A 16,674-nucleotide genomic window follows, 5' to 3' on the forward strand; every position below is an offset into this window, starting at 1 on the left:
TATTGCTTATACATTAACTAATGACGTCATCTGCCGTGTTTAGAATGAAAACAAATGAACTATTTCATTCAAATTTGATTTAGATCTACGTACACTATGAAATGTATACAATACAATTTTTCCGGCCTAAACTCATAAAATTTATTTTATGTATTTGGATTCTAGATCTAGAGATTCTAGATCTAGACTAAATCTAAATCTAAATCTACGCAATAACTAGATCTAGACGTAGACGCTAAGATCTAGATTTAGACTCTAACTTCTCTAAAATCAATTCCAAAAATAAATTTCTATATTAGGACTAAACTATTTCAAGACTTATTTATTTTATACAAAATCTTTGTTTGGAACTGGCTAATTTGGGATAAAAAATTAATTTGAAAGAATAGGCATATTCGCGTAAGTTAAGATTTTAAAATACGTGTTTCATTCTCCGTATTTTATAAGGTGCCTAAATAGCGGAGATGTTAGTGTATATTAAACCACGCAGGTGGTGCGGGTTCGAGACACAGCAAGTCAACTTGGTTAATGTATTCTTTTTTATTATGCTCGGGCTAAACTTAAAAAAAAAATTCTTTTAGGAATCTAGATCTAGATCTAGATTGTCGGGTGTCCGATAGGGCACTTCCCGGCGCCGCAGGCGCTTCAAATTTGGCATGATCTTGCCTTGGTGCGACAGAACACGGGGGCCGGTTGGCCGAAAAGTCTACGATGTGGGGGTCAAAACTGACCTCGACTGACCGGTACCTTATATGAGCTATAAATCGAAAAAAAAATGTCCACGGAGGAACCTCTTCATAACTCTTGAGGTCGTAGACCGACCTTCGGGCGAATTAATTAAGCATTCAAATTCTCAATGTTTTCGAAAGCCTAAGCGAAGCTGGGCAGCATGCCTAGTATGCTACATATTTGCGTATAAGCTTTAATCTCTGCAGACTTAATAGTAACGATGTTTATCTTTAGTCTGTTAATAATACAGTTGGATGTAGCATGATTTTCTCTATAGTTGGCGCGTTTACGTCATGGTGTCACCCCTACCCGCTTGTTATAATAGTCGATTCGTACTTAAAAGACTAATTAACTATAATTAATCATTAATGGAACTGGCAAAAAAGCATTTTTCTTATGTACATTTTGCCTTTATTTTGCTTTGGTGTCCCCCCCCCCACCCCCCAAGTGGTCTCACCCGGTGCGGTCCGCACCCCCCGCCCCGCCCTCACAACGCCTCTGCCTAGACTACAGAGTTTGTGTGGAGCACACATATTACGAACATTTAAGTTTTATCAAAAAATTGTAGCAGCATCCTATTGTTGTAAAAATAATGTTGCAATATTCCAAATGTAAAAAAAAATGTAATACAGGCTTCACGTAAGTGTTGTCAGGATTTTTAACAATATGTGAAATTAAAAATATTAAGTCCGTATGGTTATAAAAATGTAATTACATCTCTAATGAATCAAATACAAACAAGAATTAGTGTTAGATAATTAGTTTTAATGAACTTTCGACATACAAATTGTTATGTCCGTTTTTTCTCATCACCGTTCTTAGATGTTTGAGTTTTGTTTCCATGATATTTATATAATGATGCAACTAGACTGAATAATTGCATTGTGTACACGTAGCTAGGGTTGCCAGGTGTCCAGTTTTGAACTGGACAGTCCAGTATTTGAGCAGACTGTCCAGGACAAAATAAATATAAATACTGTACAAGTATATGAATAATACTCTGTTACCCCCCTTCTTCTGCTTTGCGGCATACCTGAGAAGGGAAGAATGGAAAGGTGTCCAGTATTTTCGGAAAAGGTATCTGGCAACCCTCCACGTAGCTCAGATAGCTGCTAATATGTGCAGAAAATGTGCACATTGAGTATACAATGTGTATACACATGTCAACTAATGATCGTGTACATTGTGTACATTGTACTGCTACGCATCTACACCCTTAAATATTTGATGATGTACTCAGGGTAGCAGTGGTTCTTGTCATACACGACAAACTCGCGGAAAAGCCACTTCCCGTCGGCCATCACTGACCCATAAAGCTGTTGGTTTGCGCATGCGCACTTGTCTTTCTCACACTGCATACACGGCGGTCTGGTCAGCTTTTCGTTTCCTGGTGAAATTAAAATCTGTTAGTTAATGGGTCCTCTAGGTTTAGGTAATACAGACACAGCTCAAGAATTACAGAGTGGGATGGATTGGCTTAGCGGTAGAGAGCTAGACTGTTAACCGGTAAGTCTAGAATTTGAATCCTGGCTCAAGTCTGTAGACCGTCCCTGAGTCCACCCAGCTCTGATGGGTACCTAACTCACGTTATAAAAATTAAAGACTGCTGGACATAGTGCTGACCACACTATCTCTTCATATGCCGAGGTCACAGAAACAAATGAACTCTACTTCACTTGCCCCGTAGACCGTCATGTTTGAAAGGAAACTTTAAGGTAAAACAGACACAGCTCATGTAATACGGCACAGGACATTTAACATTTCCCACCTACGGACATTTCCCACCCCCACGTATTTACCCCCCCCCCCCCCGGAGCAATTAGCCCCTGTCAATTATTCCCCTGGGGAATTACAACCCCCCTCCCAAATCCACCAAGATAGGACAAAGACGAAAAACCTAAGAATTCACAGTACCCTAAATTTAACCCAAAACCAACCCAACTCCAGACATTTATTTAAGCCTAACCCTGATCTTAACACTAGCCCTAGCCCTAGCCCTAGCCCTAGCCCTAGCCCTAGCCCTAGCCCTAGCCCTAGTCCTAGCCCTAGCCCTAGCCCTAACCCTAACCCTAACCCTAACCCTAGCGCTAACTCTAGACCTTGGCCTAGCCCAAACCCAAACCCTAGCTCTAACCCTAATTGAACCTTAAGCTCTAACCGGGGGATGATGTCCTACTGGGCGGAGGGTAATTAACAGGGGGGTCATTACTCCGGAGATGGGGGGGGGGGGGGGTAATGACGGGGGAGGGGGGGGGAACGTCCGGTGGGTATTTGACGGGGGGGGGGTAATGCCCTGTACCCATGTAATGCAGACACAGTTGATGTAATACAGAGTGTTATTCAATGTGTCCTTTATTTAATGTTTTATTGACCAGGACGTGCACACCTGGGCTTCAGCATGTGACATGGTCTGATACTAAATTTAGTTAAGGCGTCTTGTGTTGTTAAATGTGTTGAATCGTTATGTGTGGCCAACACACCACACGACCCCCGACACATGTGTAGTTTAATGGGGCCAAAACACCACACGACCCCCGACACATGTGTAGTTTAATGGGGGAAAAACACCACACGACCCCCGACACACTGCCTACGTTATTGGAAGGGGCTTTTGTTAAAACATGGTGTGCTATTGATTTGGGCCAACACATGTTGTGTCTTATCAGGGGTGGGCTGACTGTGTCCAAGAGGGTCCATGTAATTTTTAAACGGGCTTCAAAAAATTTTTAATTGTACATTTTTCGCCATCATAGCCTGATGATCATCCTCAGCTGGATGGGAATTAACGCGACATAATATTTTTTAAATCCTAGCACTAATAAGCCTAGAACCGCACTGTTCCAGGGGACCCATCGGGATTTGTACCGGTAGACCGGCGGGACAATTTTACCCCTGTGTGTTATTGATGACTGAGGCTGACACACTAGTCACTGTTCGATTAACTGTGTAGGCAGGAGTAGAGGTGTGTAGATGTAGAGCGTCTAATATTGTCTTTATGTGTTGTACACCACAAGTTCCTAAAGTGGGACTCACGTGTGATGTAGTCATGCGTGTCGTCCATCAAACAGACGTCACCCAGCAACACACGGACCAGCAGCATAGTCTTGTAGGTGCCAGACTGGTGTCTGCTGAATGGGCAGTCTGGGGAGATAGTTGGTGGGGAACATGGACAGTCTGGGGAGACATTTGGTGGGGAACATGGACAGTCTGGGGAGATAGTTGGTGGGGAACATGGACAATCTGGGGAGATAGTTGGTGGGGAACATGGACAATCTGGGGAGATATTTGGTGGGGAACATGGACAATCTGGGGAGACGTTTGGTGGGGAACATGGACAATCTGGAGACATTTGGTGGGGAACATGGACAGAGGAGAAATTTGGTGGGGAACATGGACAATCTGGGGAGACATTTGGTGGGGAGACATTTGGTGGGGAACATAAACAGAGGAGACATTTGGTGGGGAACATGGACAATCTGGGGAGACATTTGGTGGGGAACATGGACAGTCTGGGGAGACACTTGGTGGGGAGACATTTGGTGGGGAACATAAACAGAGGAGACATTTGGTGGGGAACATGGACAATCTGGGAAGACATTTGGTGGGGAACATGGACAATCTGGGGAGACATTTGGTGGGGAACATGGACAATCTGGGGAGATAGTTGGTGGGGAACATGGACAATCTGGGGAGATATTTGTTGGGGAACATGGACAATCTGGGGAGACGTTTGGTGGGGAACATGGACAATCTGGAGACATTTGGTGGGGAACATGGACAGAGGAGAAATTTGGTGGGGAACATGGACAATCTGGGGAGACATTTGGTGGGGAGACATTTGGTGGGGAACATAAACAGAGGAGACATTTGGTGGGGAACATGGACAATCTGGGGAGACATTTGGTGGGGAACATGGACAGTCTGGGGAGACATTTGGTGGGGAACATGGACAGTCTGGGGAGATAGTTGGTGGGGAACATGGACAATCTGGGGAGATAGTTGGTGGGGAACATGGACAATCTGGGGAGATATTTGGTGGGGAACATGGACAATCTGGGGAGACGTTTGGTGGGGAACATGGACAATCTGGAGACATTTGGTGGGGAACATGGACAGAGGAGAAATTTGGTGGGGAACATGGACAATCTGGGGAGACATTTGGTGGGGAGACATTTGGTGGGGAACATAAACAGAGGAGACATTTGGTGGGGAACATGGACAATCTGGGGAGACATTTGGTGGGGAACATGGACAGTCTGGGGAGACACTTGGTGGGGAGACATTTGGTGGGGAACATAAACAGAGGAGACATTTGGTGGGGAACATGGACAATCTGGGAAGACATTTGGTGGGGAACATGGACAATCTGGGGAGACATTTGGTGGGGAACATGGACAATCTGGGGAGATAGTTGGTGGGGAACATGGACAATCTGGGGAGATATTTGTTGGGGAACATGGACAATCTGGGGAGACGTTTGGTGGGGAACATGGACAATCTGGAGACATTTGGTGGGGAACATGGACAGAGGAGAAATTTGGTGGGGAACATGGACAATCTGGGGAGACATTTGGTGGGGAGACATTTGGTGGGGAACATAAACAGAGGAGACATTTGGTGGGGAACATGGACAATCTGGGGAGACATTTGGTGGGGAACATGGACAGTCTGGGGAGACATTTGGTGGGGAGACATTTGGTGGGGAACATAAACAGAGGAGACATTTGGTGGGGAACATGGACAATCTGGGGAGACATTTGGTGGGGAACATGGACAGTCTGGGGAGACATTTGGTGGGGAGACAATTGGTGGGGAACATAAACAGAGAAGACATTTGGTGGAGAACATGGACAATCTGGGGAGACATTTGGTGGGGAACATGGACAATCTGAGGAGATAGTTGGTGGGGAACATGGACAATCTGGGGAGACAATTTGTGGGGAACATGGACAATCTGGGGAGATATTTGGTGGGGAACATGGACGATCTGGAGAGACATTTGGTGGGGAACATGGACCATCTGGGGAGACATTTGGTGGGGAACATGGACAATTTGGGGAGACATTTGGTGGGGAGAATGGACAATTTGGGGAGACATTTGGTGGGGAACATGGACAATTTGGGGAGACATTTGGTGGGGAACATGGACCATCTGGGGAGACATTTGGTGGGGAACATGGACAATCTGGGGAGATATTTGGTAAGGAACATGGACAATCTGGAGAGACATTTGGTGGGGAACATGGACAATTTGGGGAGACATTTGGTGGGGAACATGGACCATCTGGGGAGACATTTGGTGGGGAACATGGACAATCTGGGGAGACATTTGGTGGGGAACATGGACAATCTAAGGAGATGTTTGATGGGGAACATGGACAATCTGGGGAGATATTTGGTGGGGAACATGGAGAATCTGGGGAGACATTCGGTGAGGAACATGGACAATCTGGGGAGACATTTGGTAGGGACATGGACAATCTGGGGGAGACATTTGGTGGGGAACATGGACAATCTGGGGAGACATTTGGTGGGGAACATGGACAATATGGGGAGACATTTGGTGGGGAACATGGACAATATGGGGAGACATTTGGTGGGGAACATGGACAATCTGTGGAGACATTCGGTGGGGAACGTGGACAATCTGGGAAGACATTTGGTGGGGAACATGGACAATCTGGGGAGACATTTGGTGGGGAACATGGACAATCTGGGGAGACATTTGGTGGGGAACATGGACAATCTGGGGAGATATTTGGTGGGGAACTTGGACAAAGTAGGGAGACATTTGGTGGGGAACATGGACAATCTGATGAGACATTTGGTGGGGAATATGGACAGGACAAAAATCATAACTTAATGTTTGAGCTAAGAAACAAATTGTGAATGAAAACAGAAAGGTAAGAAAACCACATAAATGTGTACTGGTCACAAAGAAAACCACATACCTTTGTACAGGTGAAAACCACATACCGTTGTACTGGTCCCAAGGAAAACCACTTACCTGTGTACTGGTCCATAAGGAAACCACATACATGTGTACTGGTGAAAACCACATACCTGTGTACGGGTGAAAACCACATACCTGTGTACTGGTAAAAATCACATACCTATGTGCAGGTCCCTAAGAAAACCACATACCTGCGTCCTGTCCCTAAGAAAACCACATACCTGTGTATAGGTGACAACCACATACCTGTGTACAGGTGAAAACCACATACCTGTGTACTGGTGAAAACCACATACCTGTGTACAGGTCCCTAAGAAAAACACATACCTGTGTACAGGTGAAAACCACATACCTGTGTACAGGTGCCTAAGAAAACAACATACCTATGTACAGGTCCCTAAGAAAACCACATACCTGTGTACAGGTGAAAACCACATACCTGTGTACAGCTCCCTAAGAAAACCACATATCTGTGTACTGGTCCCTAAGAAAACCACATACCTGTGTACTGGTCCCTAAGAAAACCACATACCTGTGTACTGGTCCCTAAGAAAAACACATACCTGTGTACAGGTGAAAACCACATACCTGTGTACAGGTGAAAACCACATACCTGTGTACAGGTGCCTAAGAAAACAACATACCTATGTACAGGTCCCTAAGAAAACCACATACCTGTGTACAGGTGAAAACCACATACCGTTGTACTGGTCCCTAAGGAAACCACATACATGTGTACTGGTGAAAACCACATACCTATGTGCAGGTCCCTAAGAAAACCACATACCTGTGTACAGGTGCCTAAGAAAACCATATACCTATGTACAGGTCCCTAAGAAAACCACATACATGTGTACCGGTGAAAACCACATACCTGTGTACTGGTTCGTAAGAAAACCACATACCTGTGTACAGGTGAAAACCACATACCTGTGTACAGGTCCCTAAGAAAACCACATACCTTTGTACTGGTGAAAACCACATACCTGTGTACAGGTCCCTAAGAAAAACACATACCTGTGTATATGTGAAAACCACATACCTGTGTATATGTGAAAATCACAGACCTGTGTACTGGTCCCTAAGAAAACCACATACTTGTGTACTGGTCCTTAAGAAAAACACATACCTGTGTATATGTGAAAACCACATACTGTGTACAGGTCCCAAAGAAAACCACATACCTGTGTACTGGTCCCAAAGAAAACCACATACCTGTGTGCTGATGAAAACAACATACCTGTGTACTGGTGAAAACCACATACCTGTGTACAGGTCCCTTAAAAACCACATACCTGTGTACAGATCCCTAAGAAAACCACATACCTGTGTACTGGTCCCAAAGAAAACCACATACCTGTGTACTGATGAAAACCACATACCTGTGTACTGGTCAGCTTTGGTGGACTTCTCTGCCGTGTAGATCCCTTTACCCAGAAGCCCGTCCTGTCGACCTACCCTCGGGTCAAGGCCGTTGTTCACTATAGCGTCGATAAATTTACATTTGGTGCCGTGGAACAGGTAGTGCTCGTTGACGTCGTGGTAGAGCTCTGACTTCATGGACTCGTCCAGGAGGTCGGAGGTCACAACGCTCCCAGACGAGCCTTTGACTTGACCCACGGGCGTGCACACCCGCTTCTGTGAGCGGGTGGCCTCCAGCAGACGTCTCCTCTCGGCGCTGTAGGCTGAGAACAGCTTCGGGTTCTCGATACGCTTGACTGCACACACCTGGATGCCGGTGTGACGTAAGCCGATGGCGTCTCTGCCGGCCCCGACACGTGACCTGTCCCACGTGTCTTCCACCAGACGAGTTATCGCAGACTTTGTCCGGTCATCGACCTCGACGATACGCTCTGGAACTTTAGTCGCGTCATCGCCGTTACCATGGAGACTGCTTGCCCAGTATGCCGGAACTTGGTCCTGACAGCCGGCGTACTGCAAGAATTCCACAGGCGCCGGTTTAGTTTTGGCCGCGTCTAATTTAGTCTGAATTAACGCGAACGATTTATCTAGGTAACATTTTAACTTGTCAACAGCACTCCTCTCTCCTCTAATCTTTATCACAGAACCTTCTAGATCCGGGTCTTCAGGCCACACGAGAATAACGTTCAGCCCTTTAGCTTTGGAGTTGATAAAGCGTGTTAGATTTGACGTCACAAGCTGATGTGTTTTAGACAGGTTGTACACACTGGTGTACAAGCAGCACTCGATAATCTTTCGCTTGACTTGTCGCCAGAGGAAATCTCCGACAACTTGTTTGTAGTTGGATGTGTTCGTGTGGATGAGGAGGTTGACGTTTCGGATGTCGTAGAAGATCTCAACACGAGGCTGGCTGCATGTTGAATGTTGCTGACACGATAATCCACTGGGGTTTGTGTCTGGTGTCTCTAATGTGTCTGGTGTCTCTAATGTGTCTGGTGTCTCTAATAAGTCTGCTGTGTCTTGTGTGTCTGGTGTCCAGTGTAGGTCCACGAGACACCTGTGTTCTATCTCCAGCTGGTCCAGACAGTGTCTTAAGACACGTGACTTGATGCCAGCTGCCACCAGATCCAGGTCGTCAGGCTCCTGGAACTCGTGGCATAGAACCGCATCACGTGACGTCACTCTAGACCTGAGGGCGCTTAGCAGCTCGTGGGCCACGCTCACTTGACCTTTCTGACCTTTGAACTTGATGAGGACTTTGGTGCCGGTGTAGAACTGCTCTTTGATCGTGACGTGGCGGAGAATTCTCGTGACGTCACCGACCAGGAACCTGGAGAAGTACCTGGTCAGGTGGAGGTCGACGTAGAAATATTTTTCTTCCTGGCGTAGGCGGGACACCCACGCCAGCAGCGGCCCAAACAGGCGGGCGGGGGAGCGGGTGGTGGGTGTCTCTGTCACGGTCAAGGTCGTGTGTCTGGAGTCCTTGCAGAAGACGACATTTTGTCTGGCAGCGGATAGGATGACCACAGCACAGGCGGCGTCAGTGACGTCATCGGACGAGCGAGACTTTTGATCCGTCATTGGATCGTTTGTGTTATGGCGCTATGTGGCTGGGACGTTCTGGTTCTCATCACAAGGTTCGGTGTGTCGTATGTGTGTCATGCAGTGGTTAGTGTGCGAGAAGTGTGTCAATCAATGGTTAGAGTGTCATAAGTGTGTTAGTGAGTGGTCAGTAAGTGGTGGTTATTGTGTCGGTGGAGAGTCAGTGTGTGACAGAACTGTCACTGTGTCAGTGACATGCCAATATGCCACAGAGTATGCATGATGTGTTTTTTAAAGCTACATGTAAGTTTTGTCGCTGTTCAGCAAGTAGTTTCTGACACCCGATACATTTTTAAAGAGATCTAAATTTAGACAGCCAATCACAATGAACCTGATGAATAACAGGTATAAAATGATTGTAATACAATCAATAGTTATAACATCACAGCAGTTTACAAACATCATAACAAGAATAACAATAACAACAGCTAAATTGATTTGCGATGAGTAAAGTCTATTTAATGTAAGCAAAAAATCGCACAATGTATACAGAATAAAAAAGAAAACAAACAAAACTATTAAGACGTAGTTAGTAGTATAAAATTGTTTGAAACAGCGTAGACAACTTACCAGCTTCAATGCTCCTTGAACGTGTATAAAATACCTGGTTCAGATGTATAATACATACAGCTTCAAGTGTCCAGCATATTTAGCTACAGGTGTTATAGAAGTCTGACACACCTTGCTACAGGTGTTCAACAGCTCTACACACAACTAAAGATTACGTCATCCAGCAATGCGCGTGTTTAATCTCTTGTTAAAATCAATGTAGAGAAACTTTGAATTTTCATATTTTAGGTCAAGTGTAACAACAGCTGGCGTGCAAGCTGATGTGAGTCAATAACGGGTGTGTTCAGGCTAGACTTAAGGTGTGGGTTGATGAAGTCTTGAGTCTGTTGGCTGAAGCTAGACTTAAGGTGTGGGTTGATAAAGTCTTGAGTCTGTTCGCTGAAGCTAGACTTAAGGTGTGGGTTGAGGAAGTCTTGAGTCTGTTCGCTGAAGCTAGACTTAAGGTGTGGGTTGATGAAGTCTTGAGTCTGTTGGCTTAGCTAGATCCAAGGTGTGGGTTGATGAAGTCTTGAGTCTGTTAACTTAAGTTAAAGATTGAGAACGTTTTGAGTCTGCTAGCTTAATTAAGACACATGATATAAGAGTGAGAAAATTCATGTGCTGAATCTTTAAGTGTAGACCTAACTTGTGTAGAAGTTAATTTTATTGAGGTGAAATGGAACGCTACATAAAGGAGGCAGTGGCGTAGCTACCGTAAAGCAAAGCATAGGGGCCCACGACACTTTGGGGGCCCTTTTACCTCCTTAAAAAAAGTAAAACACCACATTGAAATTTTAATATTTGTTTAAATATAAATAATTAAAGAAAAGGAAAATTCAGTTTCTTTTCTATTGTAGAAATAATTAAAAGTTCCAAAAAGGCCCCAAGTCTTTTCTTACTTTAGTGGGATTTAGTGGGGGGGGGGAGGGTCGAACAGGGCCCATCCCTAATATCACTACAGGCGTTGCCGCATGATCCTGCAAGCCATTGAGAGAATCTATATATATAAAGCAAAGTGGTCAAGTGCCCGATAGGGCACTTCCCGGCGCCGCAGGCGCGTCAAATTTGGCACGATGGTGCCTTGGGGCAATAGAACACGAGGGCCGGTGACGGTTTGCCGAAAAGTCTACGGAGAGGGGGTCAAAACTGACCTCGACTGACCGGCGCCTTATATGGGCTATATTACGAAAAAAAAATTCCTCCGACGACCCCCCTTGAAATTTTGTGAGGTGGTAGGAGAACGCCTTGGGGTGTCCCAAAAAACTCGCCATGTCCGGGAAAATTCGTTAAATGGGTCAAAACTGACCAGTCGTATTTCCCTATATAATCTTTGTATTTTATGGGAAAAACAGAGGGTGATTTCAAAACGGATTTTAGGGCACTTACCCTCTTTACATCTGGCTAATTTTTTGCATGCTCTTAGGTAAATGGCTTGTTAGCCTATAAATAAACTTGAACTTCGATATTTTGTAAGATCGGCATCCAGCACCAGTAAATCTACATGTATCGCTACAAACCTCAACTAACTGGGAAATTCCCTACCCCATCCAACAGACATGCACCTCTCTCCCAGATGTCTGCCCTCCACGAAATTCCATCTAACTAAACATCCATGATAACAACTGAAACATTTTAAAAAATGTATTAACCATGGACAGTGTTCTCACAACCAGCAGAGTCCAACATTTGTCACTGTTTTTCTTTACCTTAATGACATTTCCTTTGTTGATCTAATCATTCCTTAATCAATATGGCGCTACCAACGCTATACGTTTTTGATTTTTATCCAATCGCCAAGAAACTTTGGGAAGTCGTTGTCGTTGAGAATATTTTAAAGGAAGTGTTTTTTTCCTGAAAAGGTGCATGAAAGAAACTCCGACTTTTGGGAAGGTTTTTGCCATTAAATTTTTATTTCTGAGGGTGGCGCTCCGGCAGTAAGGCGGCGCAGTTTACCACCAAGAGTTTCCCAACAGCTATCAGGGGTCTGTTTAATGGGTGTCTTGGGCAGCGGGTAAGCGTTACTTCTTAATTCAGTGGTCAAATTGCAGCCGGCACCTCGGCCGTCGTGTAACCCGGTGCGCCCCGGGCTCCCAGATGAGCATTATGGCGCCTATATTCGTTTTAATGAGCGCCATACACTAGGGATACGTCGTGATACTAAAGTCGATTACTAAATCGAAAAAGGGGTGTCCTCCGGCGCTTTAGCAGTAGTAACGGTTGGTCGCCCCTAGTTACCCAGCGGATACATGAGTGCACGAAATCCGTTGATTGGGCGTCCTGCAGAGTCTTGATTCAGCGGTCAAACTGCAACAGGGCGGCTTTCGACACCAATCACACGAGTATTCTACAATAGGGACAGGGTGTGCCTCTACATTCGACGACTAAACAAAACCAGAGGTTGTATCTGGTCACCTACGGTGGTGTAACCAATCACTTCCGCGAAGACCTTGACACCTAGGTGATCGCCGAAAGGTATTCAACCTCACTATTAAGGAAGATGATAAAAAAAAATAGCGAAGTTGTTGTTTGCATGTTAACAAAACGTATATCAGTTTTAGAAAACAAGGTCCCATGACTAAAAATACACAATTGATAACGCGTTGATAAAACCCTTACAAATAGTTTCGTTACCATGGTATGTGGACCTAGATCGCAGAGGACGGGCAAAGTATAAGCCAGAGTTTCTTCCAGGCATCTCTTCGGGGGGCGAAGGCCCCCCCGAAAATTTTTTACCGCCCCCCGAACGGAATGAAATGTGTATAATTTATATAGAAAATATATACTTCTAACAGTGCCCGCCCCCCGAAGAAAGTTTACCGCCCCCCCCCCCCCACGAAAATTTCAAGTGCCCCCCCCCCCCCCCCGGAGAAAAAAGTCTGGAAGAAACACTGGTTTAAGCATTCTTTAACATTCCACTGTGATAAGGAGGGAGATTTTGATGTATATGATGAAATTCTTAAATCTCATTATTTGTACATATGCCCATTGGGTCTTTAGCTTAGCCATCCTAAGAATCAAACATACAGACGCAGCTAAAGTAGATCTCAGTGAACTTATTCATCATTTTACAAATTTAAAAGCAAGAAAAAAACACCAAATATCTAAATAAATCATGAGCAATTAAAAAAAAATGTATTTGGTTAGTGGCGTCACAATGTCGGGTGTTACCCTACGTGTTTACCAAAATTGACACCCCATCGTTCCCAATATAGCATTTTCGGTGAGGTGTCACCCCTCTCTCACTAATCTTTTATTATTTTAGCTGGATACAACTTAGTTTTGACTGTAAATTTGACAATGGTTTGTCATGGTGACACGCCTAAATGTCGTCATCAAAGGACCTCACCTCTGACCTAGCCTTAAGACGCTGCTCTTTTCGTTTAGTTAAAACAAAAACAAATTAACTTTAAGGCTGTAACATTTTTACAAAACCATATAATAACATAGTATAATTACACAATCAAGATGTATAAAATATAAAATGTAAAGAATATTTATATTATTTAAAATCCTTCTTCTTATCTGTAGATCTTAAGTAGCAGTTGATTTCTTCGTTTAACTCCATTGTAGCCTGACGGCTTACGAAGGGGCCCAATGATAATTTTTGCATAGGGGCCCAAAATTCCTAGCTACGCCACTGAAAGAAGGGGTCAAGAAATGGGTGTCCAGAAAAACAAAAAACCTGGACATAAACCCCTGAACAACCCCCCGCTACATAAATCCCCGCGGGGGGGGGGGGTTATGTCCAGGTGGTTTTTGACCGGGAGCCTAAGAAATGAAACTTGTATTAATTTTGTCTATTTTCAAGTTCAAAGAGATGTTTATTTTCCTTAAAACTGATGTACTTTAAGTGAGGGAGGGGGAGGGGGGAGAATAGTGTGACGAGTTGTTGAAGGGCCTGGATTTGTGTGATTACCTATGAGTAGGGTCATCAGAGGTGAGTGAGGGTATCAGAATATCTGCCCTACACAATTGGTCTCAGCTTTTGGCTCGCGTAGATCAAAAGTTTGTTCCAAAACTGTCAGTGTCATTTAACCTCAAATTTAACTCTCAGCAACGATATAAATTAAAGTTTAAAAAATATAGAGATACACACAGAGAAACAAACAGACACACACAAAGATATATATATATATATATATATATATATATATATATATATATATATATATATATATATATATATAAACATGTATCATTTTCGCCCCGCCCCCCCATTATAACCCCCCCCCCCCCAAAACGTATCAACACCTGTGACATCTACGTATGTCACTTTTAATCAGAGTTGTTTAAGCCAATTAAAACACAAGACACCACAGTTGAACAATCACCCAATAAAGCCGGAGATTACATTTTAATTATTTTTATTCTACTAGATCGTATTCTTGTTAACACAAGGGAGAGAAAGCTGCAAAGTTTAATATTCAGTAATACAATTTTACAGTTGTCAACCTTTGTCGTACAATTACTTAGCTAGAAACAAATGTAGGCAGTTCTTCCAGTACATCGCAACTATTAAGATGGTTTAGTAGGTGATACAACTTGTCAGTTGATTATGCTGTTCTCACACTGTACAGATCCATGGGAAGTCATTCTGTCGTACACTATATGACATCGGTTGTAAGAGTTGACATGATATAGTGCTCTGTTTATAGTGACAAGAATGTTTACATGATATAATGCACTGTTTATAATGACAAGAATGTTTACATGATACAATGCACTGGTGACAATGATGAGAATGTTTACTTGATATAATGATGAGAATGTTTACATAATATAATGATGAGAATGTCTACATGATATAATGATGAGACTGTTTACATGATATAATGACAAGAATGTTGACATGATATAATGACAAGAATGTTTACATGATATAATGACAAGAATGTTTACATGATATAATGACAAGAATGTTTACATGATATAATGACAAGAATGTTTAAATGATATAATGACAAGAATGTTTACATGATATAATGACAAGAATGTTTACATGATATAATGACAAGAATGTTTACATGATATAATGACAAGAATGTTTACATGATATAATGACAAGAATGTTTACATGATATAATGATGAGAATGTGTACATGATATAATGATGAGAATGTCTACATGATATAATGATGAGAATGTTTACATGATATAATGATGAGAATGTTTACATAATATAATGATGACAATGTCAACATGATATAATGATGAGAATATTTAATTTACATGATATAATGATGAGAATGTTTACATGATATAATGATGAGAATGTTTACATGATATAATGATGAGAATGTTTACATGATATAATAATGAACTTATCTATTTGAGCCCGAAGAAATTCTCAACTCACATCGTCTGCGTGGGTAAGTATGATACAACGTGTGTGGTGATGGAAGTGGGGGTGGTGGTGGTAGTGGTGGTGGGGTGGTCGGCTTGGTGTCTTGGGGGATATGTGGTGTCTTGGGGGAGGTGTGGTGTCTTGGGGGGAGGTGTGGTGTCTTGGGGGGAGGTGTGGTGTCTTGGGGGGAGGGGTGGTGTCTTGGGGGAGGTGTGGTGTCTTGGGGGAGGTGTGGTGTCTTGGGGGAGGGGTGGTGTCTTGGGGGAGGTGTGGTGTCTTGGGGGGAGGTGTGGTGTCTTGGGGGGAGGTGTGGTGTCTTGGGGGAGGGGTGGTGTCTTGATGGAGGTGTGGTGTCTTGTGGGGAGGTGTGGTGTCTTGGGGGAGGGGTGGTGTCTTGGGGGAGGGGTGGTGTCTTGGGGGAGAGGTGGTGTCTTAGGCGAGGGGTTGTGTCTTGGGGGAGGTGTGGTGTCTTGGGGTAGGGGTGGTGTCTTGGGGGAGGTGTATCTTTGGGAGAGGTGTGGTGTCTTGGGGGAGGGGTGGTGTCTTGGGGGAGGTGTATCTTTGGGGGAGGTGTGGTGTCTTGGGGGAGGTGTGGTTTCTTTGGGGGAGGTGTGGTGTCTTGGGGTAGGGGTGGTGTCTTTGGGGGAGGTGTGGTGTCTTGGGGTAGGGGTGGTGTCTTGGGGGAGGTGTATCTTTGGGGAGGTGTGGTGTCTTGGGGTAGGGGTGGTGTCTTGGGGGAGGTGTATCTTTGGGGGAGGTGTGGTGTCTTGGGGGGAGGGGTGGTGTCTTGGGGGAGGTGTGTCTTTGGGGGAGGTGTGGTGTCTTGGGGTAGGGGTGGTGTCTTGGGGGAGGTGTGGTGTCTTGGGGAAAGGGTGGTGTCTTGGGGGAGGTGTATCTTTGGGGGAGGTGTGGTGTCTTGGGGTAGGGGTGGTGTCTTGGGGAGGTGTATCTTTGGGGGAGGTGTGGTGTCTTGGGGGAGGTGTGGTGTCTTGGGGTAGGGGTGGTATCTTGAGGGAGGTGTATCTTTGGGGGAGGTGTGGTGTCTTGGGGGAGGGGTGGTGTCTTGGGGGAGGTG

The 16,674-nt window shown here is 44.5% G+C and overlaps 1 protein-coding gene across 1 annotated transcript; it reads right to left on the minus strand.

The window, feature by feature from the left end:
* Positions 1-1,487: 1,487 nt before the first annotated feature.
* On the minus strand, positions 1,488-9,685 carry LOC131953619 (uncharacterized). The gene is made up of 3 exons (XM_059316887.1): positions 8,065-9,685; positions 3,763-3,870; positions 1,488-2,116 (listed from the first exon to the last, which is right to left on the minus strand). The coding sequence occupies exons 1-3, from the start codon at positions 9,683-9,685 to the stop codon at positions 1,938-1,940; spliced, it is 1,908 nt and encodes a 635-aa protein (XP_059172870.1). The 3' UTR covers positions 1,488-1,937.
* Between the last annotated feature and the right edge of the window lie 6,989 nt (positions 9,686-16,674).

This window comes from Physella acuta, unplaced genomic scaffold (assembly GCF_028476545.2).
Source record: "Physella acuta isolate Inbredline_101_S28 unplaced genomic scaffold, ASM2847654v3 ptg000934l, whole genome shotgun sequence".
Classification (NCBI taxonomy): Eukaryota; Metazoa; Mollusca; class Gastropoda; family Physidae; genus Physella; species Physella acuta.

What these genes read in the sequence shown, in the direction of transcription:
- LOC131953619 (XM_059316887.1), bottom strand. Translation starts at nt 9,685, where the DNA reads ATGACGGATCAAAAGTCTCGCTCGTCCGATGACGTCACTGACGCCGCC. An exon ending in CAAAGCTGACCAGTACACAG is followed by an intron (nt 3,871 to 8,064) that starts GTATGTGGTTTT and finishes CTATCTCCCCAG; the next exon opens with ACTGCCCATTCAGCAGACAC. An exon ending in CACGCATGACTACATCACAC is followed by an intron (nt 2,117 to 3,762) that starts GTGAGTCCCACT and finishes TAATTTCACCAG; the next exon opens with GAAACGAAAAGCTGACCAGA.